General features: G+C 36.5%; 1 protein-coding gene across 1 annotated transcript in view; it reads left to right on the top strand.

Moving 5' to 3' along the window:
• CCDC148 (coiled-coil domain containing 148) overlaps positions 1 to 24,476 on the top strand; it is a 256,970-nt gene that overhangs the window by 56,521 nt on the left and 175,973 nt on the right. The window contains exons 2-3 of the mRNA XM_043576791.1: positions 18,289 to 18,351; positions 19,528 to 19,649. Of these exons, the coding sequence (XP_043432726.1) occupies positions 18,291 to 18,351; positions 19,528 to 19,649 (183 nt within the window). The 5' untranslated portion in view covers positions 18,289 to 18,290. The remainder of the gene's footprint in view (positions 1 to 18,288; positions 18,352 to 19,527; positions 19,650 to 24,476) is intronic.

Here is a 24,476-nt window from a genome sequence, read left to right as displayed (position 1 = left end):
AACTAGGCTAATCATTAACATTCTTAGGGTTTTTTAAAAAAATGTTTATTTATTTTGAGAGAGAGAGAGAGAGAGAGCATGAGCAGGGAGGGGCAGAGATAGGGAGAGAGAGAATCCCCAGTAGGGTATCCCCAGAACCCTGATGCAGGGTTTTGATCTCATGAACCGTAAGATCATTACCTGAGCTGAAATCGAGAATTGGATGCTTAACCAACTGAGCCACCCAGATACCCCAGGGAGCTTAAAAAAATTTTTTTTAATCTTTATTTATTTTTGAGAGAGAGACAGAGTGTGAACGGTAGAGGGGCAGAGAGAGAGGGAGACACAGAATCCAAGGCAGGCTGCTGGCTCTGAGCTGTCAGCATAGAGCCCAACGCAGGGCTCAAACTCACAAATCATGAAATCATGACCTGTGCTGAAGTCTGATGCTCAACTGACTGGGTGACTGAGCCACCCAGGCGCTCCCCAGGGAGCTTTTTAATTGGCATGTTCTCCATCTATCTACCTACTTACCTACCTGGTCTCAGAAATCACCAGGAATCATTGGAATTTGGTAAAAGTGTGAAACCAATGGCTTTAACACCAATTTTTACCATTTCCTAGAAGTATGCCTTTGGACAAGTTAATTAACTCCTTTGGGCCTCAGTTTTCTAACCTCTAAAACAGGACTAATAGGTATTTCATGGTGTTATAAAGAGTTATAGGTGCTCTCTTAATAATTGTTAGCTTCTGTTTCCCCCTTCACCCCATTTAATACATAGTTTTTACTCTCGGATGACTCTCACTATAGCTAAAACCAACCAAAAATCCTACTCTAAAATCTAAGCTGAGAGTGTAACTTAACCAATTTAGTATAAAGGGGAGTATACATTAGGAATGAGAGTAAGTAAGACCATACTTTTGCAATTTAAGGCCTTGGGTAAGGCAGCAGTACAGAAAAGCGGGGGGTTGGGGGGGTGGAGAGGTAATGCAAAGCCTTCTTGTTCAGGATGCCCTTGTTGTTCTGGCAAATGGGCATGACCAGAGAGGTGGTATCAGAGAATGTTCTCTCCCTTTTCATGTGACCCTGTCTTGACAGAGGGCCACCTCACACTCTAGGGGGTCCCTAAGAGGTCAGCAGGAACCTTCTTTGACCTACAGCAATGTGAGGAGGCTAATACCCATCTTTCTGTGCCATAGGTGTTTAACTGTAACACAGCTCAAGAGAGATAAAGAAAAGCAGGAATCCATTTGGTGTTTGTACTAAAATTGGATAAGGCCTCAAAGGCAATTTTGCAACCTCTAATTCCTTCTCTTCTAACATAAGTATGTCCCCTCCTCATTCAATATTTTTCATACCATGTATTTTTGTTTTTTGTTTTGTTTTTTTTTTAATTTTTTTTTGTTTTTTTTTTTCAACGTTTATTTATTTTTGGGACAGAGAGAGACAGAGCATGAACGGGGGAGGGGCAGAGAGAGAGGGAGACACAGAATTGGAAGCAGGCTCCAGGCTCTGAGCCATCAGCCCAGAGCCTGACGCGGGGCTCGAACTCACGGACCATGAGATCGTGACCTGGCTGAAGTCGGACGCTTAACCGACTGCGCCACCCAGGCGCCCCTGTTTTTTGTTTTTATATTTTTAAGGCTACATATTATTCCCTTGAATAGCAATGTATATTAAGTATTATTTAATCAAACCCTTAAAGGGAGATTTTTGTTTCTTTTAAAGTATTTATTACTATAAATATATTATAACTAATGTCTTCTTTCCTATATGTTTGTGTTTACCTCTGTTTATGTCCTTAGGATGAATTCCTAGAAGCAGAAATATTAGGCTTTCAATACACATTGCCAAATTGATCACCAGAAGCTTCTCATAAGAAGCTTATATTTCTTTGATGTTACATGGAGGTGTCATTTCACTACACCCTTGTCATTACTGTCATTGCTATTTTTAAGATTTTTGTGAATTTTTTAGATAATAATGATAATAGTAATAGTAATAATAATAACAGCTAATGCATGTATAGTGTTTATAATGTGCCAGGCACTGTTCTAACACTTTACATAGTAAGTAGTAGTAGGCCAGAATTCTAAGATGGCCCCAAGACTTCCTGCCCCCCAGTGTGCATGCTTTGTTTAATCCCCAGGAGTATGAATATGAGGAGATATTACTCCTGTGATTTTGGTATTTTATATGGCAAAAGGAGTTTGCAGAGGTAATGAGGGTCCCAGATCAGTTGGTCTTACCATAGAGAGGTTATCGAGTGGGTTGGTATTATCACATTAGCCCCTTAAATCTGTGTTTAATGGTCAGAAACAGAGAAAGTCAAAGAGATTCAAAGCATGCGAGGGATTTAACATGATAATGATTATTACTGGTGGTCTTGAAGATGGAGGAAGACACATGGAAAGGAATGAAAGCAATTTCTAGTTGTAGAGAGTGACCACTGGCTGAAAATAAGCAAGGAAATGATGACCTCAGTCCTTTGTTGCAAGTTACTGAATTCAGCCAGCAGTAAGAATGAGCTCACAAGTGAATTTTGTCCAGACAAGCTGCAGAGAAATTTAGCCTGGTTGATACCTTGATTTCATTCAGCCAAGAACCTAGCCACACCATACTAGACCTCTGACCTACAGATCTGTGAGCTAATAAATGAGTATTGTTTTTAAAAACATGTAGAACACAAAGACCAACTTGAAGAGTCTTCTCCTGGCCAATATGAAGATAATTTGAACATCAAAATAAATAATTATAGTAATAGGGCACCTGGCTGGCTCAGTTGGTAGAGCATGCAACTCTTGATCTCAGGGTTGTAAGTTCGAGCCCCATGTTGGATATAGAGATTACTTAACAATAAAATCTTAAAAAAAAATAATTACGGTAACAGATTATAGCCTACTGAATAAAATAAACCTATACAGATTTGAGCAAAATAAATATCTAAATTAAATATTTAATGTAGGGATTTTATAGCATTTCAAAGTAAGACTCTACAAAATACTTACTAATTACAAGTGGAAAAAAGAGTAACTCTATAGTGGAGTACCTTGGTGGATTACCTTGATTAAGTGTTCAAAATGAACATCATCAGTAACGGACAAAAGGAAATCAGGTGATCGGATGCAATGAGAAGGACACAAATATCTTCTGTGACATTCCTGCCACAGACATATAGCCTAATTGTGAAGAAGCATCAGAGAAACTCAAACTGAGGAGCCTTCTACAAAATAACTGGTCTGTGATCTTCAAAAGGATCAAGATCATGAAAGTCAAAGAAAGACTGAGTAGCAATTTCAGACTGAAGAGGCATGACAACTACAGGCAATGCTTAATTCTGAACTAGAGGGTTTTATTTTTTTCAGCTTTTTAATGTTTATTTTTGACAGAGAGAGAGAGAGAGAGCATGAGCAGGGGAAGGGCAGAGAGTGAGGGAGACACAGAACTGAAGCAGGCTCCAGGCTCTGAGTTGTCAGGGAAGAGCCCAGCGCAGGGCTTGAACCCATGAACCATGAGATCATGACCTGAGCTGAAGTCAGATGCTTAACTGACTGAGCCACCCAGGCGCCCCTGAACTGGAGTTTTTTTTACTAGAAAGGACATTATTGGAACAATTGACAAAACTTGAATGGGGTCTGAAGATTAGTTGACAGTAATGTTTATCAGTGTTACTCTCTTGCTCATAATTATCTTGCAGTTATGGAGGAAAATGTACTTGTTTATAGGAAAGTTACCCTCAAGTGTCTTCAGGAGTGAAGGGGAATCAGGGCAGCAACTTTCTCTGAAATGGAAACTTCCTTCAGAAAATTTATGCTATTCTTGCAGATTTTCTCTAAGTCTGTGATTGAAATTTTTAATAAATTATTAACTTTTTAAAAAGAAAGTGTTTTTTTCCTCAAATCATTTGCAAATTTATAAAATACAGAGCAAAAAGAGGAAAATAAAAATCCATTCACATTTTTTTCTGTTGCACACTGGTGTACAGCTTTTAATCATTTATTAAAGATTCATGTATATACCTATATATACACACATTTATAAAATTAAAATTCTTCCTATTTGCATTTTGCTTTAGGACTTTTATATTTATATGTAATCTGTATCTCATTAGTCTTCTACAATATTAATTTTTATGGTGACTTTTTTTGCATTTGAGCTACATTGTGTTACTGTTTGAAATGTTCACATTTGGGGGCAACTGGGTAGCTCAGTCTGTTAAGTGTCTGACTCTTGATTTCAGCTCAGGTTATGATGTCATGGCTCGTGGGATTGAGCCCGACATCAGGCTCTGTGCTGACAGTGTGGGCCTGCTTGGGATTCTCTCTCTCCCTTTCTCTCTGTCCCTCTCCCCCTCTCATTCTCTCTCTCTCAAAATAAATAAGTAAAACTAAAAAAATGCAATGTACAGTTTGGTTTTAAAATTAGCTGCGTGCCTCTCATCAAGTTTTTCAGCTCTGTCACCAAGGCAAATTAACCTCAGCTAGCAATTACAAAGATAAAACCTATCTTGGAAGAAGTATGTTACGCAAACTTTAAAGAAGAATAATGCCCGATGTTAATGTACCCTTTCTCTGATAAACACTTCCCCTTGGACAGAACCATCACATCATTTTCTTGACCCAAGGAGACACTATATTGATGAATATTTTACTACCCTCTTCATCTCCACAGCTTCATTTCAAATGACCAACGTCAAATAGTAAATTGTGAATACACCACAATTTGATTCAACCACTGATATTTGAGTAGTTTCTGATTTGGGGCTACTAGAAATAGTGCTGCTATGAACATCCCTATACATATCTTCTGGTGAATGTATGTACACATTTATTTCTGTTGGGTATATGTAGGAGTAGAGTGACTGGGTCATAGTAGCTGAACTGCCAGTGAGTTTTCTAAAACAGTTGTATCAACACTCCCACCAGCAATGTGCGAACGTTCTGGTTGCTCCACCTTCTTACCAACATTCGATATTTTCTATCTTCTTCATTTTATTTTTTAAAAGTTTTTTTTTAATTTATTTTGAGAGAGCGAGAGAGAGCACGCATGAGCTGGGAAGGGGCAGAGAGAGAGAGGGAGAGAGAAAATCCTAAGCAAGCTCTATGCTGTCAGCGCAGATCCCACAAACTGAGATCACGACCTTAGCTGGAATCAAGAGTCAGAGCCTAACTGACTGAGCCACCCAGACGCTCCTCTGTCTTTGTCATTTTAGCCACTCTAGTGTGTTTATAGAAGCATTTCATTTTGGTTTTAAATTGTATTTTCTTAATGAATAAAGTTGAACCCTTTTAATATGTTTATTGGCCATTTGGATATCTTTTTTTTTGTGAAGTGTCTATTGAGGTATTCTGCCCTGTTTTCTGTTGGGTTCTCTGACTTTTTATTATTAATTTGTAGGCATTTAAATGTGTCTGTATTCTGGATGCAAGTCTTTTGTTGAATATATGTATTACAAATATATTTAACCACTCTTTGCGTTGCCTTTTTACTCTCTTGATGGTGTATTTGGATGAACAGAAGTTCTTAATTTTAGTATTTCCCATCTTACTACATTTTCCATTTATGATTAGCTTGTTTTTGGTGAACTATTTAAGAAATCTTTGCCAACTCCAAGGTCATGAATATGTTCTCCTATATAATCTTCTAAAAGCTTCATTTTTTAATCTTTCACATTTGGATCTTCAATACATCTGGAATTGATTTTTGTTAATGTTGGAAGGTAGGGGGTCAAGATTCATTTTTTTCCATATGGACATCCAGCTATCCCAGGACCATTTATTGGAGACTGTTCTTTGCACACTACAGTGTGACTCACCTTGTCATAAATCAGGTGACCTTATATGTTATATATGGATCTGTTTCTTACCTCTCTGTACTGTTCATGGGCCTAGTTATCCATCCTTGTGCCAATAACACATTGTCTTAATTACTATAGTTTCATGATGGATGTTGATACATAGCACTATAAATCCTCCAGCTTTGTTCTCTTCTTCAAGCTTTCCTTGGCTATCCTTTGTCCTTTGCATTTCTGTACACATTTTAAATCAGCTTGCTAATTTTACCAAAAAATCTTCTAGGATTTTAGTTGAGGTATATAAATTTGGAGGAGTTGACATCTTTACAATATTAAGTGTTTTCTATCATTTAATTAATTTGCTGAGAGTCCCATAACTTATAAGGGGTGAGTTGGAATTCAGTCTTCTGTAGTCTTACTCCAAAGCCCAACACTACTCTAGAGTTAATGTATATCTCAATTTTGAGAATGTGCTGTTTTCATATCAATTAAATTTTATTTTATGTATTTATTTTTTAAAGTTTATTTTGAGAGAGAGAGCACATGCATGTGCACAAGTGGGGGAAGGGCAGAGACAGAGGGAGAGAAAGAATCCCAAGCAGGCTCCACGCTGTCAGTATGGGGCTCAAACTTACTGAGATACCATGACCTGAGCTGAAATCAAGAGTCAGACCCTTAATTGACTGAGCGACCCAGGAACCTTCAATTATATTTTAAACAAACCCATGTTGTCGGCAATATTTTCTACAGGACCAGCTTTTAAAATCTCCCATTGCATGGATATCTCATGTATCCCATGTCTTCAATTGCCACTGACAGGTAGTAGTCATATGTTAGTGAATATTTTATTTATTACTGATCATTATATTTTGGACCAAATTCCTTTGATGGTATTTTTTTTTTTTAATTTTTTTTTTCAACGTTTATTTATTTTTGGGACAGAGAGAGACACAGCATGAACGGGGGAGGGTTAGAGAGAGAGGGAGACACAGAATCAGAAACAGGCTCCAAGCTCTGAGCCATCAGCCCAGAGCCCGACGCGGGGCTCGAACTCACGGGCCGCGAGATCGTGACCTGGCTGAAGTCGGGAGGCTTAACCGACTGCGCCACCCAGGCGCCCCCTTTGATGGTATTTTTAAAGCCAACTGGAAAATCCTATGCAGCCAAATTCTTGTATTGTTGTCCTTGTATTACATGACAATTGATCCTCTCACCACCCTCTGCTTTACCCTCCTCTTCCACCACCCTAGGCAGAGCTTTTCTTTCACTCTTGTTTTTTTTTGTTTTTTTTCTTTTATTTTTTAAAGTAGGCTTCACATCCAGTGTGGAGCCCAATGCGGGGCTTAAACTTACAACCCTGAGATCAAGAGTCGGACGCTTAATGGAATGAGCCACCCAGGTGCCCCTCTTCTTTCACTGTTAAGGGAGAGAAATTTATTTTTCTTCTACCCATCCCACCCACCCTGCCCAGATTTCATAAGACATTACTGGGATTTTCCATACAAAGACTTTCAAATTTATTCAGAGACTATGGATTCCTGTAGAAGGAGAACATGAAAGAGAGGATAGTGGAGGATTTCTTTTTCCTTTTCTGTGTGAAGAACTAGGTTGAAACAAAAATCGAAATAGGAAAAGACTGACATCTCTCACTACACCTTCTGCATTCAGTCCATCTGTTCACATCAGATGTTCCATCTCTCTTCTCCAGAGTGGAGCTGTTCATCCTAAGTTAGTTGCCTCCTGCCAATGGAAATCCCACCACACCTGCCTTAGGGCGCACCTTTGATGCTGGAAAATTACCTGCTCTACCTCCACTGTAATAAAACTTCTAACCACTTCAGTGCAGCTGATCCAAACTGTGAGTTTGACTTTGTAGGGTGGAGGATGCTTTCGTTTTTGACCAAACTCGAGGGAACTAGAAATAGGAAATAGGAAATAGAAAATAGGAATGAACACAATATTTTTCTCTTTCTTTGTTCCTTTTAATGTTCTTTTTCTTCACGCTTTCTTCCCCCACTTTAAACTTTATCTTAATTCCTTTAATCTTTTCCTTTCATTTCTTCATGTCTTTGACTAGAGATCTTTCCTTTACACAAAAATGAATTAATATTTCCCACTCATTATAATTATTTCATCCACTCAAAATGTATTAGTGCTACTGTGTTCCAAGCACTGCCATTAAACATAGTTTTGTAGTCTTTGTTGTTAAAGAATGGTTGATGGCCATTTTTTTATTAAAAAATTAAAAAAAATCTCATGTAACATTCAAAAAGAAAATTCCTCTTCACATGGTTGATCTTTTGTGGAAAAACTATTTATCCTGGAGTATTGAAAACCCACAGATACATTCTTCTGTGTTATTTTTTGATAATGAAATTAAGGTTCTGATTTTTGTTTTCTTTCCCCTTCCAGAATCACCTACACACTTTACCTACTCTCTTTCAGCTATGTTCAACTGTAAATGAAACTCTATTGGAGTTGGAAAATTTTCTAGCTGTGATTTTCTCATGCTATTATTGAAAAGCAACAACAGTATTATTTTCTAGTATTTTATCCTGTGCCTGTATTGATGGGTACTTTTCTGGAAGAATTTTTATATTCCTTTATATGAAAAGGCATCAAAACTTCTTGGGTGCTTCATATTTTCCCTTTCTGTATCAGTCGGGAATTTTGTTTGGCCAAAAGTTATAAAACCTGCTTTGCAGAAGCTTGGGATTTATTTTTCTCATAACAACAAGCCCAGACAGAAGTAGTCCACAGCTGTTGCAGCACATTCTTGCTATCATCAGTGTCCCAAGCTCCCTTTGGCTTTCTTCTCTGGGATAGTTAGTATACATTTTTCATCCTAATCCTCACTACATAGTCACAGATGGCTTCTCCATGTCCAGTTTCACATCCACATCTCCAGGCTAAGAGAAAGGAGGGAAGGACAGGGAAGAAGGGGTGGTGCTCATATGAAAAGACAAATCTTATCCCCAAATTCCCAGCAGACCTCTGTCTGCTTAAATCCCATTGGCTACAACTGTGTCACATGGTCACTTAGCGTCTCAGGGATATTAAGGAAGGCCAATCTTTTAATCCTGAACAAAAGTGGGTTCTGCTAGGAAAGAAAAAAAGGGAGAATGGATATTAGCACCAAGCTATGTCTGCCACAATTTTAAAATTAAGATGACACAATTTCCTCAGCAGTAATAGTAGAAAGCACATCAAAAATCCATTTAATTGTTGAACTCTATAACCTTGCTTGTGGCCTTGATGTTAATAGTCTTTTAATGAACAAACTTGTAATCAAAAGAATGAGCAGTGCATTTGTGACCATTAATTAAAATGTAAAAATACTGTATTTTGAATCATTTTGTTAGAGAAAATGTCAGAAGAAATTTCTTGTACAAGGCACAACAAATTTGTATGGAAATTATTTGCTTATATTCAAAATTAAAGATAAAGTTAACTGGATGTTTCAGGCTGGGCTTCACAGGGTTGTTACAACATGGGAGTGTCAAGGTCCTTTGGCAGTAGTCCAAGTGTTAGCAGGTGCAGAAATGGGTGGGGTTGGGTCATTAGGCTCTGGAGCTCTCACTGGCAGAACCCACTGGATAATCATTTATAAACTCAAATGTAATTGTATTAACTCTACAATAGATAATATAATTATTTAGAAATAAGATCTTTGGGAGTTATGTTTATTACTCTTAATTATATATATGCATTCTCTTTGTAAAAAAAGCAAAGATTTCATTACAGATAATCAGAGTCCCCTTTGAAACCAACCTCCAGCTGCATTCTAGTTTGGTCTATTTGTATATTCTTTAGACTTTTTTCCTTTGTAGAATGCATGTGTGTGGGGTGTGTTTGTGCAATACAGTGTATGTGTCTTTGCAGGTTTATGTGATGGTATCATATGGTAAATATCATGGTAAAATTTGCTTTTTCATTGAACAGTATATTGTTGGAGATAAGACCAGATAATTTGTGTGTACTTTGCAAAGCATGGCCTTCTTACCCAAACTCTTGGAGAGGTAAGATGACACAAATGTGTTATGTGCTGTGATTGGCAGCTGAATAGCTGATCAAGGGACACCTTCAACTATAAGTTAACATGAACTTACAATCAGTGCTGAAACTCACCGAGATAAAGTAGGACTTCTTGACATACACCTCAGTGCACTGACCATTTTGGTTTGGAGTTTTGTTTTTGATAATAACTTTCATCTCATACAAGTGAGCCTAGATTTTAAAAATTGGAAAAGAGGATGTAAAAACTATGTGCTTGCCTCTAATAGCACCATGCCTTAGGAACAGGCTCATGATCTGTAATGCAATCACTTGATGCTTTTTCAGCAAATACCTGTTGAGTGTCTAGTATATGACCTACACTATTTTAGGCCCTCTGGAAAAATAGACATGATCAGCTGAAGGCCTTGCTTTTATAGAGCATACATCCTAGTTGTAGAAGTGAACAATAAGCAAATAAATAAATGAATACATAGTATAATGCCACATAGTTAAGTGCTATGAAGGGAAATAATTAGATTGAGGATATAAAGAGTGATTGAGGGTGAAAGGGGCTACTTCAGAGAAGATGCCTCGGGCAGGTCTCTCTGCAGAGCCTGAGTAACTCTATATCCCTTAGTCTAGTCTTTAATAGATATTCAATAAACATTGAATAAATGAATAACTGCATCAGATGAGATATACAAAAGTACAATAGTAACACAAGAGAAGAGATAAATAATCTCTACCTGTATTGAGAAGCTCCAGTAGGATGCTTAAAGTGAGACTGAAACATATGTAGGCATTGGCCAGAGAGGCAGGGGTGGAGAAAGGCATTCCAAGCATAGGTAACAGCATGCGCAAAGGTAAGGAGATGTGAAAGAGCACCGTCAATTTCCTATTGCTAAATCGACTACTAATTGCAAATCACTGCTAATTTAGTGGCTTAAACAACACATATTTATTATCTTGTAATTCTGGAGGTCATAGGTGCATAATAGGTCTCACTGGGTTGAAATCAAGGTTTCAGTAGGGCTGCATGCCTTCTGGAGGCTCTACAGAAGAATCCATTTCCTTGCCTTTTCCAGCTTCTAAGAGTTGCCTGCATTCCTTGAGTCTGGCCCCACTCCCCCATCTTCAAAGATAGAGGAGTAGCATCTTCAAAACCATCTTCTCTCTGACCTATGCTTTTCACCTCACATCTCCTCCTCCGACTATGACACTCCTGCCTTCCTCTTTGCAGGACACTTGTGATTACACTGGGCCCACCTGGGTAATCTCTATAGCTAAAGTTAACTGATTAGCTGCAACCTTATTTCTCCTTAGCCACATATCATATCATATCATATTAAAAGGTGCTGAGGATTAGGATGAGGACATTTTGGGGGAGGTCGTTGTTCTGTCTACCACAGCATTGTGTATTCAGGGATCTTCAAATGATTTGAGAATGCTGAAGTGTAGTGTGTATATAGGGTAATGGGTAAGGAAGAGTCTAATAGAGAAGAGCTAGATTTAAAAGGTCATTGTCAGCTATACAGAATTTGAACCTTGTCTGGAAAGCCAAAAGAAGACATTTGGTAGATCAGAAATATTGGGGGTTTTGAGGCATCACACATTCAGGCACTTGTGTGATGGTAGCTAGGGCCAGGAGAATGGATAAAATGCTACCGCAAAAATTGACACGAGATTTGGAGGTGGTGAATTATATGATACTCCTCTATTGACAGAAAAGTTAAGGGTAAAAGGCATGGGGGGAAGAAGATAAGCTTCTAACTTCAAGTCCAGATATATAGGGTGAGGAACTGGATCCCCAAATTGTAGCAGAAGAAGGTTGACAAAGTCTCCAGTTTAAGCATGTCCAAAGTGGCAAGTCAAGAAGGGCAAGTGGTGAATCTTTTCACAACAGAGGATCACTTTTAATACTCTTCTTTGATGGGTTGCACATTTATGGAAAAAATTGGGGACAAAATAGTGTTTCTTCACAAATAATGTAGGGATACCTGGGTGGCTCAGTCGGTTGGACGTCTGACTCTTGATTTCAGCTCAGGTCATGATCCCAGGGTCTTAGGATCAAGCCCCACATTGGGCTCTGTGTTGAGCATGAAGCCTGTTTAGATTTTCTCTCTCTCCCTCCCTCTGCCCCTCTCCCCTGCTCATGGCATGTGCACTCTCTTTCTCTCTAAAATAAACAAACAAATAAATAAATGTGAATAAATAAATAATTACCTAATTTCCCCAAAGCTTGAAACTGTTGTTATGGCTTCAGGTCAGAATTTCTGAGGCTATAAATGTGAGCTTTGTGAATTTATCTATTCCCTTATTTCCTCAATGTCTGGAAATTTTCCTCATCCCCCACCCTTTGTTTTTACTATGTACTGTTTTAAACTAGGTACATATGCAATTTCTCCTGTGCTTTTGAAATGATTAAAACAGCTTTGCGGATGTAGCAGGAATAAAAGCGTGAGAGGCTCCCCTGAAGTTACTTCCACTCTCTGTGGAACTCTAAAGTCCTTCAGAAACTTCTAGGTTCCTTGCTTCAATTAATTGTGTTATTTCTACTTTGCTCCCCAGTCTTTTATTGAAAAGCATATGGGATAGATTTTTATTTTAATCATTTTCATTACTGAGGTTGATTTAGACTCTCCTCTTTGAGATATTATAGACATAAAAATAGGAATAAACAGAAAGGTTGGTTGTATGTAGAATTTGCTTCAGAAGCAAATTTATATGAATTGTGAAAAAGGCAGATATTTTGTAGATTTCCTTTGTCTGATTATGGATTTTTTTTTTGCAGTAAAAGGGTAAAATATTTAAAAAAAATTTTTTTTCTTAACGTTTATTTATTTTTGAGACAGAGAGAGACAGAGCATGGATAGGGGAGAACTATATATGTATCATGATTGCATTTGGTTTTTTTTAATGTTTATTTATTTTTGAGAAAGTGAGAGACAACGGGGGGGGGGGGGGGGTGGGGGCAGAGAGAGAGAGAAAGAAAGAGAGAATCCGAAGCAGGCTCCAGGCTCTTAGCTGTCAGCACGGAGTCTGATGTGGGCCTTTATCTCACGAACATTCTGATCATGACCTGAGTCCAAATCAAGAGTTGGGCCCTTAACTGACTGAATCATCCAGATGCCCCAACCAGTACTTTAATAATTGAAAGAAGAGTTTAATATATTTATTCCTCATACAGCATTAAAAAATAACCTTGTGAGTATTTTAATGCTAACATTTTCAAGTTCTATAAAATTCTACAAATGTATTTAACATATCCTATTTTTTAATAGATAGACTAATGAGAAATAAGTCAATTCAGTATTAGTATGGAAAATTATACTCATATATACAAGTTCACATCTTAAAGGATTCTTGATGTCATAAAATCCAGTTTCTTTTTTGACTGGTAACATATAGAAATTGTGGTATCTTTTCCCCTAATATACAGTGAAATAACTATTGCCCCTGCTCAGTATTTTTTAAAATGTATATTTCTTCTTCCTGTAAAAAATATTTTCTAGATTCTGCTCAAACAAAAAGAGGAAACCAAAATCAACTATAATCCTGCTATCCCCAAATTGCCACTATTAAATATTTGGTACACAGAATTAGAATTATTTTTCTCTATTTAAATTTTATTTCCTTTAATAAGCCTTTGTGGGTCTTTTTAGGGTATGAGTGCTACACACTTCTTGTACAGTTTCCTCCTAGGGATTTTGTTGTTATTTGTTTAGTTGTAGTTGCTCTTTTGAGTCTGAGCTTTTCCATTATGTTTGAATTGAATATGAGATATTTATTATGTAACTGAACACTTTATTTAAATATTTTTATTAACCTTCATAGATTCGCTCTTGGTTCCATTAGTTTTTCCAGGACAATATTTTTATTTGATGCTAACTACAATATAAAATGTTTCATAATGGAAGTAATATGCACCATTCTGCTTAGAATTTAAAAGGGAATTCTGCATGCTAGAAAAATATTGCTTAAACTTAGGCCAAAGTATTTGAATTAACGTTTGAAATGTCATGAGATCTTTCATATGAAAAAGGTTATAATTTGATGCTACATCCAAGATATTTTTCCACATTGGTGTTGTCCTCACACTGTTTGGCCTGGCAGAAGGCCTATCAATTTTGAAAACTTACCCTCACAGGATGATTGGCTAATCTACATATCTATACAGTTAGACAGTTTGGAGTTCACAAATTATCCATGCATTGTACAATTTTAAGCCTAAGTACAACTGACATTTTCTTCCTTAGTGTATTGAAAGAGATTTTCTCAGCAAAGAGAGGAATACAAATTTTCACACTGTAAAAAGATTACCTTGTTATATAAATGATCTCTTTGCTATTTTTTTCTCATCTCTAGAGAAGCTTACCTACCCCATAGAGACTAGTTGAGGTCATGGATTTTTTTTTTTTTTTTGAGTTCAGATTCTCTATCAAGTCTGTAAAAATTAACTTTATATTAAAATCTTGATTCAATCCTGTAGCTACTGCAAAGCTATCATTACATTATATATCAAAACGTTCTTCCTACACTCTAAGAATCTTCTCATAGAAACATATTACTGGAAAATATTTTCAGTAATTGAATAGCTGTAAAATGTTTAACATTTTGATAATACTCATGAGCAATTTCTAAAATGTCGCGTAATGTGAACATGAAATAATTTCTAAAACTGAAAGCTTTAAAATTATTGAACATGGAAAATTCTGTTCGAATGGCCATTACTCAGCCAAAAGCATCTTAATGGCCAGCTGAAGTAGCCACTTTGAATTTCACTAGTAAGCATAAAGTCGAAATGGCCTAGATGACATATGCTTGTTTGGGAATCAGAGGCTGCTTGTTTTAGTACAGCTTCATAATCCCTTATCTGAAGTCTGTGGTGCCAGATGTAGTGTCAATTTTTCAGATTTTTAGAGCTGTGATATAGAGCATCTGCCCTATATTCCTTAAGACCGATGGTATCTGGGTAGCACCCCATACATAAACATATTGACACTTTTGCACAAATGCATGAATGTCCACATTAAATAGAATAAACTTCAGTCTGGGTCAAATTTGCCGCCAAATGATTTCAGCTCAGATTGGATTTGGCCACAATAGTGATTATGAAATAAACCTTCATTTTCAGAGATTTTTGTGTTATGAGTATGATTTAGGACTTGAAGTTCTCTGTGATTTTGGTCATTTTTCTGGGCTGCCAACCATCTCATGCTAAAATGAGAAGTTGGATGAGCTAAATTTTATGCAAACCTAAACCTTTCAGATTCTGAATCTGAATGTTTATTTAATCCACTGATATAAAAAACACTATAACTAAATCAGTTTTATATTATCTCACTTTAATAATTATTTAGTTCAGAGGTCCTCAACATCCCTGAAAGGTAAGTAGTAAGTAACTATGATTTATATATAAATATTAAAGAATATAGGTCAAGAAGTGTTTTGGATTCATCTTCTGTACAGTTGCAACCAAACTAGATTTCAAGTTCATGAAGGCAGAGTAGTATTTTTTTTGCAATTTTGATTTCTAGAATGTATTCTTTAAAAAAATTTTTTTTTAATGTTTATTTACTTTTGAGACAGAGGGAGACAGCATGAGTGGGGGAGGGGCAGAGAGAGAGAGGGAGACACAGAATCCGAAGCAGGCTCCAGGCTCTGAGCTGTTAGCACAGAGCCCAATGCGGGGCTCAAACCCACAAACTGTGAGATCATGACCTGAGCCGAAGTCGGATGCTTAGCCGACCAAGCCACCCAGGCGCCCCCAGAATACATTATAAGTTTCTTATGGTCATAATTAATATTTGAACCATGTAGAAATGGTGAGAAATGTTTGGACTTCATGACTTTTCTCTGAACATCAGGAGGAACAAATTAATCAATGTTAGATCAAAGTAACCTAAAGGGAGTCTGCAAAACCCCACTTTGATTCACAGCCTCGATCCTGCAATCTAAATCCCTAGACAAATGAGTCTGAGGGGGCTGGGCTCCCCACTGAGGAAAACCTAAAATGAATCAATTAAAGAATTGGCGAGGTCTCTCCAAGATGGGGATAGTTAGCTCAGACGGGTGGGATATTGAGATGAAGACCAGAGGTGAGATGCGGTAGGTAGAGCTCACAAACAGGTTGCTAAGTGCAGCATCCATTTGTTTTGGACACTCACTTTATTTGTGCAGTACCTTTGTTAAGAAAAAAGGAAAAAAAAGATGTACTTGATTATCTTTGGGCATGGAATGCTTTTTAGTTTTCCATGTTTTCTGCAGTCCCTATGATTTTCACTCCCTCATTGACCCAATGGACTCTGAGGGCATGTAAATGTGCCATTTCTTCCTGTAGGCTATGCTATTAAGGCAGACTTATAAAAAATGAAAATTTTTGTTGGAAGAAAGAGGGTATAGTATGAACTAAGGAATTATTATCGCAGCCCTTCTGGGGGGCTAGAAGACATTGAGCTACTGCCAGCTACCTTTCATTGTTTTTCTCAAATGATATTTATTGAGCATTTACTACCTGTGCTAGATACCAGGAACTCAATCAGAAGTAAGATGCACACAGGCCACAAGTTTGTGGAGGAGGACAGATATTGAATCAGTAAACATGCAGATGTGAAGACTGATACAAATTATTATGGAAAGGAAGGAATGGGATGAGAGAGAAACAAGGCATCCTCCCTTAGACGGAGAAGTCTGGTTAGGTCTCTCTGAGGAAGAACAACATGTTGGTGTAGCTGAAGGCTGAGTAGGAACCAACCAGGTAAAAAGAGGAAAAAAAATGTCTGTAAGGTAGAGAGGACAGCAAGTGGGAAGACCTTGAGGCAAAATAAACGTGGTATGTTTGAGAAGTAGAAAGATCAGTGTGGTTGGAATGTGTGGATGAGGTGAGAATGGGGAGATGACCAAAGGCAAGGTCTTGGAGGGCCTTATAAGCCTCTTGAAGAAGTTTGGGCACTATTTTAAAGAGTAAATGGGAAGCCATTGAAGGGACTCAGCAGGGTCAGACTAGAGTTTTTAAAGGGGTTGCTCAGGCTGCTGTTTGAAGAATGGACTATAACGGTACAAAGTGGAACTGCTGCTGCCATCAGGCGGGTGGTGATGGTGGCTTGAGGCAGTACAGGTTGATAGATTGGATGTGCAATACCTTCCCCCCAAAAAGAAGAATCCTAACATAAGTTGTAGGTGTCAGTAGAAACCAGACTATAGAGAGGATTGTCAGTGTTACTGAGGGCTTAAAACAAGGATTCCTTGTAGAAGTTACACACTGGAGTTCATCCCTATATTCCAAAAGCTAGTGGGCAATCACCATGATTCTTGGGAACTTGGCAGTTTCCAAAAGTCATGTATGTGTACTACTTTCTCTTCCATTTAGCAAGGTTAGTTTTGCAAAAGCTACTAGATGTGAGTAGTTCAACCTAGTGGATATGGAACAAAATTTGTGAAAAATGGATACTGTTACTTAAGAACCACTTTACTAGTCTGTAGCCCCAGAGGTGCCCTAAAAAACATGTCAGTTCAGTTCAGTGCTATTGCAGGTTGGGTTCTCAGGAAGGAGACACTGAGGCAGAGCTTAGGGTTCTGTGTATTCATTAGGCATCCAAACCTGTGAAAGGAAGAAGCAGCAGCAGGATTGGGCAGATGAAAAAGTCAGTTTCAATGTAGGTCCGATAAAGTCTGGGTCAACCCTGCCAGGAGCTCTGGATCAAATATTGCCCATCAGGGTGACCCACACTGGGCCCAAACTGGTGGGGCTTTATAGTTCTGCCTTGCTCAGTCATTGGGTATAGGCTGCCCCAGCAATGGTATACCTTTGGACGAGGTGGCTCTCTGAAACTGAGTCTAACCCTGAAGGAAGTGACAGCTGGGCATCAAGTGCTTTCTAGAAATAGACGGCACATCCTAGTGTCTGCTACAAATGCTGATTTGTTTAATGTTACTAGTGAGTCATTTGGCTAACTGCTTTATTCTTTAATTTATGTAGCTTCTTTTTCCTAGGAACTCAGGATAAAGCTTACACAATTTTTAAATCACAAAATATCAGTCACGAAGGCAATCCAAGAGAAAGGGATTAAAATGTTGGAGGTTCAAAGGAGAGATCAAGAACAGGAAAAGCACAGAGGGAAAAAACTAATGGAAGGAAGCTTCTCGAGGGTGTTGAAGTAAATTTTAGCTAAATACAAAGAGTTCTGGCACCCAGTCCTGGGCCTTGTTTTAAAAAACAGTATGATTAACCCATCTTTAAAAACATTTGGAGGGGTGCCTGGGTGGCGCAGTCGGTTAAGCGTCCGACTTCAGCCAGCTCATGATCTCGCAGTCCGTGAGTTCGAGCCCCGCGTCGGGCTCTGGGCTGATGGCTCAGAGCCTGGAGCCTGTTTCCGATTCTGTGTCTCCCTCTCTCTCTGCCCCTCCCCCGTTCATGCTCTGTCTCTCTCTGTCCCAAAAATAAATAAACGTTAAAAAAAAATTAAAAAAAAAAACATTTGGAAAATAACACTGAAATTTAGCTGTCTTTTTTTGACAGATATGGAGGACATGAATAAAAGAGACCAGCCATTCATGATGATTGAGAAAAATGATAGCCCAGGTATTTTTTTCTACTTCCGTATCTGTTTTACGATTTATGGTGGATGATGCATGATGTAAAGTTGGAATGTTGATTTTCAAAATTTTAATGGAAAGCTCATTATTTGGTCATATTAAAGGTTTCTCCAGTTCCTTGCAATGCATGCTTTAATCTTTTCCAATAGTGATCAGGGTAACCGTACTTTCTTTTACTGTGCTTGTCCTTAAATCACTTGAAGCCTACTTAAAGTCATGATTAAAGTAGTAATCTCAATTACTTTACATTACACAGTTTACTTATTCATATAATTGAGGCAAAAGTGCATTTTTTTTGTTTGGATTACTCAGATTATTATACTTTATGCTACTTGGCCTATGAATACCTCCTACCTATGTTTTACTTTATCAAAACAGTTAATATCATACTAAACTAGGACACTTTATGTATTTGGGTGGAGATTGGCTGCTTGGTCATTTTATATCATTTTATTCCTATTTGGCCCATTAAAATTTTAGGTTTTGTTTTCAATTTTTTTCAAATTTAATTGAAATTATTTCAATTTTTCTGTTAGAAATGCAGCTATGACTTAAAAAAATCTACTTAATTTCATTCATAAGATGAAACTTAAATATTCACCATTGATGCCTAAAACTTTTTCATTTTTTTTAATGTTTATTTATTTTTGAGAGAGACGGAGACAGAGTGTGAGTGGGTTAGGGGCAGAGAGAAAGGGAGACACAGAATCCAAAGCAGGCTCCAGGATCTGAGCTGTCAGCATAGAGCCTGATGCAGGGCTTGAACTCATGAACCGTGAGATCATGACCTGAGCCAAAATCAGACAGATGCTTAACCTACTGAGCCACCCAGGTGCCCTGACGCCTAAAACTTTTTAAATAAAAAGAATGGTCATACTTTGTATCTTGGCATTATAATTTTCTAAAATTCTCAATATATTTACTTAAATGGAAATATTCCCTTTATGTTCTTTTAAAAGTAATTTTATGCAAGAAATATACTGGTGATATTTTTTAATTTTCTAGAGATAGAGGTTCAAGTGTAATATAAGTGTTGTAATATTATTCTTGTTTTTGCTTAAAAATAATTAAAAATAAGACCAACATGTTACCATAACTATATTTAGACCTCCAATAATATGATACTATTTCTTTGTCATTTTCTTTTTTTGATGAAAAACAGACAATCTGATGTTCCATTTGAAAAATGGAATGAGAAGTACCAAGTATAAACCAGTAGACTATCAACAATTGCATGCATTGACTGAAGCAAAAAAATTAGCTTCTGCCTCTACAGAGCTAAAGGTTAGTTAGAAGTTATGCATGTGTGTATGTGTGTTTTCTAGTTTTGGAAAATTGAATTTCCAGGAAGTAAAGTCATATTTATAATGTAAATGTGAAAATAAATAACATTCTGAATAGTTTTTAGAATCTTCCAACTATTACTAGTAGTGAATAGCAACTATCATTTATTGAATGCTCTTGGACAATGTGGTATACAGCTTACATGCATTCCTCATGTAGTGTTCATAACAACCCTGAGATATGAATTCAACTTTACTTTTATTTATTTATTTATAAAAAAATTATTTATTTATTTTTAAAAAGTTTATTTATTTTGAGAGAGAGAGAGAGAGAGAGAGCATGCATGTGCACATGGGAGAGGGGCAGAGAGAGAGAGGGAGAGAGAGAATCCCAAGCGGACTCCCAGCTATGAGCCCAATGCAGAGCTCGATCTAACAGACCATGAGATCATGACCTGAGCTGAAATCAAGAGTTGGTTGCTTAACCCACTCAGCTACCCAGCTGCCCCTCTACTTTTAGCTTTCAACAATTTCTAACTTGCTCTGAACAATAAAAATTGCAAATAAGGGACAGCCATGGATTATCATTTAGGGCTCTTTCTGCAACATCATACAAATATGCCCTCAGGTGCCTCTCTTTCCTACAATTTCCTTTTATGCCCTGATCTCAGGAAAGGTGAACCTGGACTAGATTTGAAAGGGGTTTAGGTGCAAGTGATTGTGCACAGTATTTTAGGACCATGTATGGTTTAGGATTACTCATGCAGTATATTTCCCTCTTGTGCAAATAATAAAGTACATTATAAACAACACTTTCATTGGTTGGTTGCATTTTTAATTATTTTTTAAAAATCTGATTTGGCAAAGTAACATATTAAGTAATTTACAAGTTTTTATTTTCATTTAATATTTTTGTGTTTTATTAGTTTTCGATGGCTTTTTATGGTTAATACCTTTTTCTTTTTCTTTTTTTTCAGTTTTTATTTAAATTTTAGTTAGTTCATGGTTAATACCTTTTTTTAAGATGTTTTTAAAATATTTTTATTATTTATTTTTGAGAGAGAGAGACAGAGACAGAGACAGAGCATGGGCGGGGGAGGGGCAGAGAGAGAGGGAGACTCAGAATCTAAAATAGGTTCCAGACTCTGAGCTGTCAGATTAGAGCCCGACATGGGGTCAAACCCCCGAACCATGAGATCATGACTTGAGCTGAAGTTGGACGCTCAACGGACTGAGCCACCCAGGTGCCCAATATCTTTTGGGCAAATGTTATGATTCCAAAATACATTTCATACCTATTCTAAAGAAATTACCATATATCCATGAGCTATATCCCCTCAAGTAAGGGAACCTCTCAAATACGACATTATTTGTTCAGTTCAGATATAACTTTAAAATAATTTGATATTATTGATGTTATCAGGACAGTGAAAGAAATTTTATGGCAAAATCACTTATATAACTATCATCCTAATAAAACTATTTCATATTTCTGACTTATATTCTGATCCATTGTATTTATATCACATATACACTACATACATATATAGAGACATAAACATATACATACACTTTTTATTTTCTCCCATGATAAACATAAACATGAAATCCTGTATACTTTCCCCCTAACACTTTGCCACATAATCTTTATGATATTTAATTACTCCAGTAAATAAATATTTATTATGTGGCTCAACGATACAATAATGAGCAAAATACATCCCTACCCTCATGAAATGTACTGTGTGCAGGAGAGGAGGAGGAGGAAAGTCAGTGTTTATCAAATAATAAAAACATGCTGTCTGGTGTGTACTAATAGGACTTGATCCTAGTTGAGTGGGAAGGCTTTTTTTGAGGCAATGACATTGGAAATGGGATTTCAAGGTCAATAAAAATGAAGTAAAAACAAGAGTGATGAGTACTTCAAATAGAAAAAGATGCATGCCTTATCCTGATTTTTGGATATTGGGATTGTATCCAGTTTTATGATATTGGAAATCATGCTTTGGTAATTACATATCTTCATGCAGAGACTCCTTTCACATTTTAGAATCCTCTACCCCCATAGGATAAATTCCCATGATTGGCATGTTTGGGCTAAAAACTATGAATTTTATTTTTAAAAAAGTTCTTTCCCAAGGTATTGTTCTAATAAAGATACCACCACAGACTCTTCTCTACACTCTTATCAGTACTGGAATATGTACATATATATTCATATAGATACAAATACATTTTAAATATTATCTATGTATCTATTTGTCCACCAATCCATGCTTCTATGCATCCATCCATCCATCATTTACCAATTGTTTTTTTTTTCTGGCTGAATGTGGAATGGTTGAATGTCAAAATCAGCGTTTGTTCAAAGTGAATTTCTCTTTGATGATAGAATCACTATCAAAGAATAAACATACTTTAAAATTTTAATTTTTAATGTTGTTTTCAAGTTTTGATATTAAGTTCAAGGGCAGTAATTTCTCAGCCCTGTCAGCTGCTAGATTGCTTCTCTGGTTACTGTGCTACATATTTGTGAGATTAAACAAATGATCACTTTCAACTGACATTTTAAATAACATCAATAACCTTGTTGTTTGTAGAATGTAATTCAGGAAGAAGCTTTTTAGTTACATATTTTCTAGGAATAACTGTACCTGGGATTTATTACTTGGCAAATCTCAAAAAATCCCTTGTCTTCAACTACTGAAAGTGGTTCACAGTGTGTAGCAATCATTTTGATAAGCTTTTTGCTTCAATTTTTAGTTTCCATAGATTCATAATGATAAGGAATTGTCCTGTTAAGGCATTTTTATAATATCTGTTGTTTTGAATTCCAGTTAGTGAGAACAAAATGTGTCCTAGATACCTCATCATTTTCGAATACTTTCTTCTTTCCTTTTACGGTTTTTATTTTTTAGTATAGCTGGATTAAGAAAGATGTATTGGGAATGTTGTTTTACATGATTTTTGGTCTTACCTCTTCATTTAATTTAGAAGATAGCAAGTTGACATTTTGCTTTTAATGGACTCTTCTAAAATGTGAACAATTTCCAAATAGGACTTTTCTTTAAAAGACTCGTGGCTTAAATGGAATTAGATAACTGGAAATGAAAAATAATTCTTAAAGTTTATTTTGTTTAATGTTTTGAATGCTAAGATATATACCAATCAGTCTACACCAACTAGGATTGTGATAATAATGTCATCTCTATTATTCTTTCTTGTATTGGTATTTACATTTTTGTAAAATATGCATTGGCTCAAGAAGAATACTTCTTCCTAATGTTACATAGTTAACACATTCTCTAAATATTTGTATTAAATATCAGTTTATTTCCTACTTCTTTTACTAATTAAATGTGTTTTTTCCTTGCACATGAGATTAGCAGCTTTAACAATCATTGTTAATTATTACAGCACTATACTCTGGCAATATTAAATGTAAACATACTTAAATTGAATGATAAGAATGTTAACATTTAGAGCACATAAGGAGGTTTTTGCTTCAAGTTATATCTAGAATACTTAGTTATATTTGAAAATAAATTAACAATTTCTTTTTTAAAATTTTTTAATGTTTATTTATTTTTGAGAGAGAGAGAGAGACAGAGAGACAGAGCAGGAGCAGGGGAGGGGTAGAGAGAGAGGGAGACACAGAATCTGAAGCAGGCTCCTGGCTCTGAGCTGTCAGCACAGAGCCCAACGCAGGGCTCAAATTCATGAACCACGGACGCTTAACTGACTGAGCCACCCAGGCACCCCAACAATAATTTCTTGTAATAATTATTGTTAATTAACAGTAAATTCAGAAGACCTGCCTGGTTTCTGTTACTGGTATTATACTGATCAGATGTGATAGTCCCTATAAAATCCCTGTCCTTGATCATGCACAAATTTTGGGCTGCCAGATAAGACACTGATATGGACATTGAGTGATCTAGCTTTCACAGGCTGAGATTGAGTCTGAAGCCAAATAGTAGAGTTGGTCTGGAAACAGAGACCAATTTTAGGTACATTGTGTGTTAACTATTCATTTCTAGTTTAGGTAAGTATAAAAGGGATCTTTATTATTATTTTTATTTGAATTGCTTTGCTTAGCAAGAATGAATAATATTTCTTCTTGTTCAACTAAGTATCTATCTACTAAATTTTTAAAAGAACATTATGAGAAATTGTGATCATATGCAAAATTAGAGTGAATGATATCATTATCTCTATGTAATTTATCTAGCTTCAACTATAATCAACTCTTGCCTATTGTTTTCTCTATACTCCCTACCATAACTTTCCCCTGTGCCAGGTTATTTTGAAACAAATCCCAGGCATCATAACATTTAACCACAATTATTTCAGTATGTATCTCTAAAAGATTAGGGCTACAAAACACCACCCCAAACCCTAAAATACCATTATCATTAAAATATTAATAATTTCTTAATTTCAAATATCCGGTGTTAAATTTCCCTGATTGTCTTCAATTTTTTTCTTAAAGTTTGTTTAAATCAGCATCTAAGTAAGATCCATATATTATAATTGATTTTTATTTTTTAGATATCCTCCTCTATCCTCCTGTGTTTTTGTAATTTATTTTTTGAAGAAATTGTATTTCTTACAGTCTGGATTTTGCTGATTACATCCTGGTGGTGTCATTTAACATGTGTTTCTGTCTCTTGTATTTCCAGTAAATTGGTGGTTATATCTGGAAACTTGATCAGATTCAGGTTCAATTTATTTTGGCAGGAACACTTATTGATGGAGTTTTTGTGCTACATTCTTTTTCTATCACAAATAGTGCTTCAGTGAATAGTTTTGTTCATTTATCTTCTTA

The sequence above is a fragment of the Prionailurus bengalensis genome, chromosome C1 (genome assembly GCF_016509475.1).
Source record: "Prionailurus bengalensis isolate Pbe53 chromosome C1, Fcat_Pben_1.1_paternal_pri, whole genome shotgun sequence".
NCBI lineage: Eukaryota > Metazoa > Chordata > Mammalia > Carnivora > Felidae > Prionailurus > Prionailurus bengalensis.
This window is presented reverse-complemented; position numbering and strand designations above follow the sequence as displayed.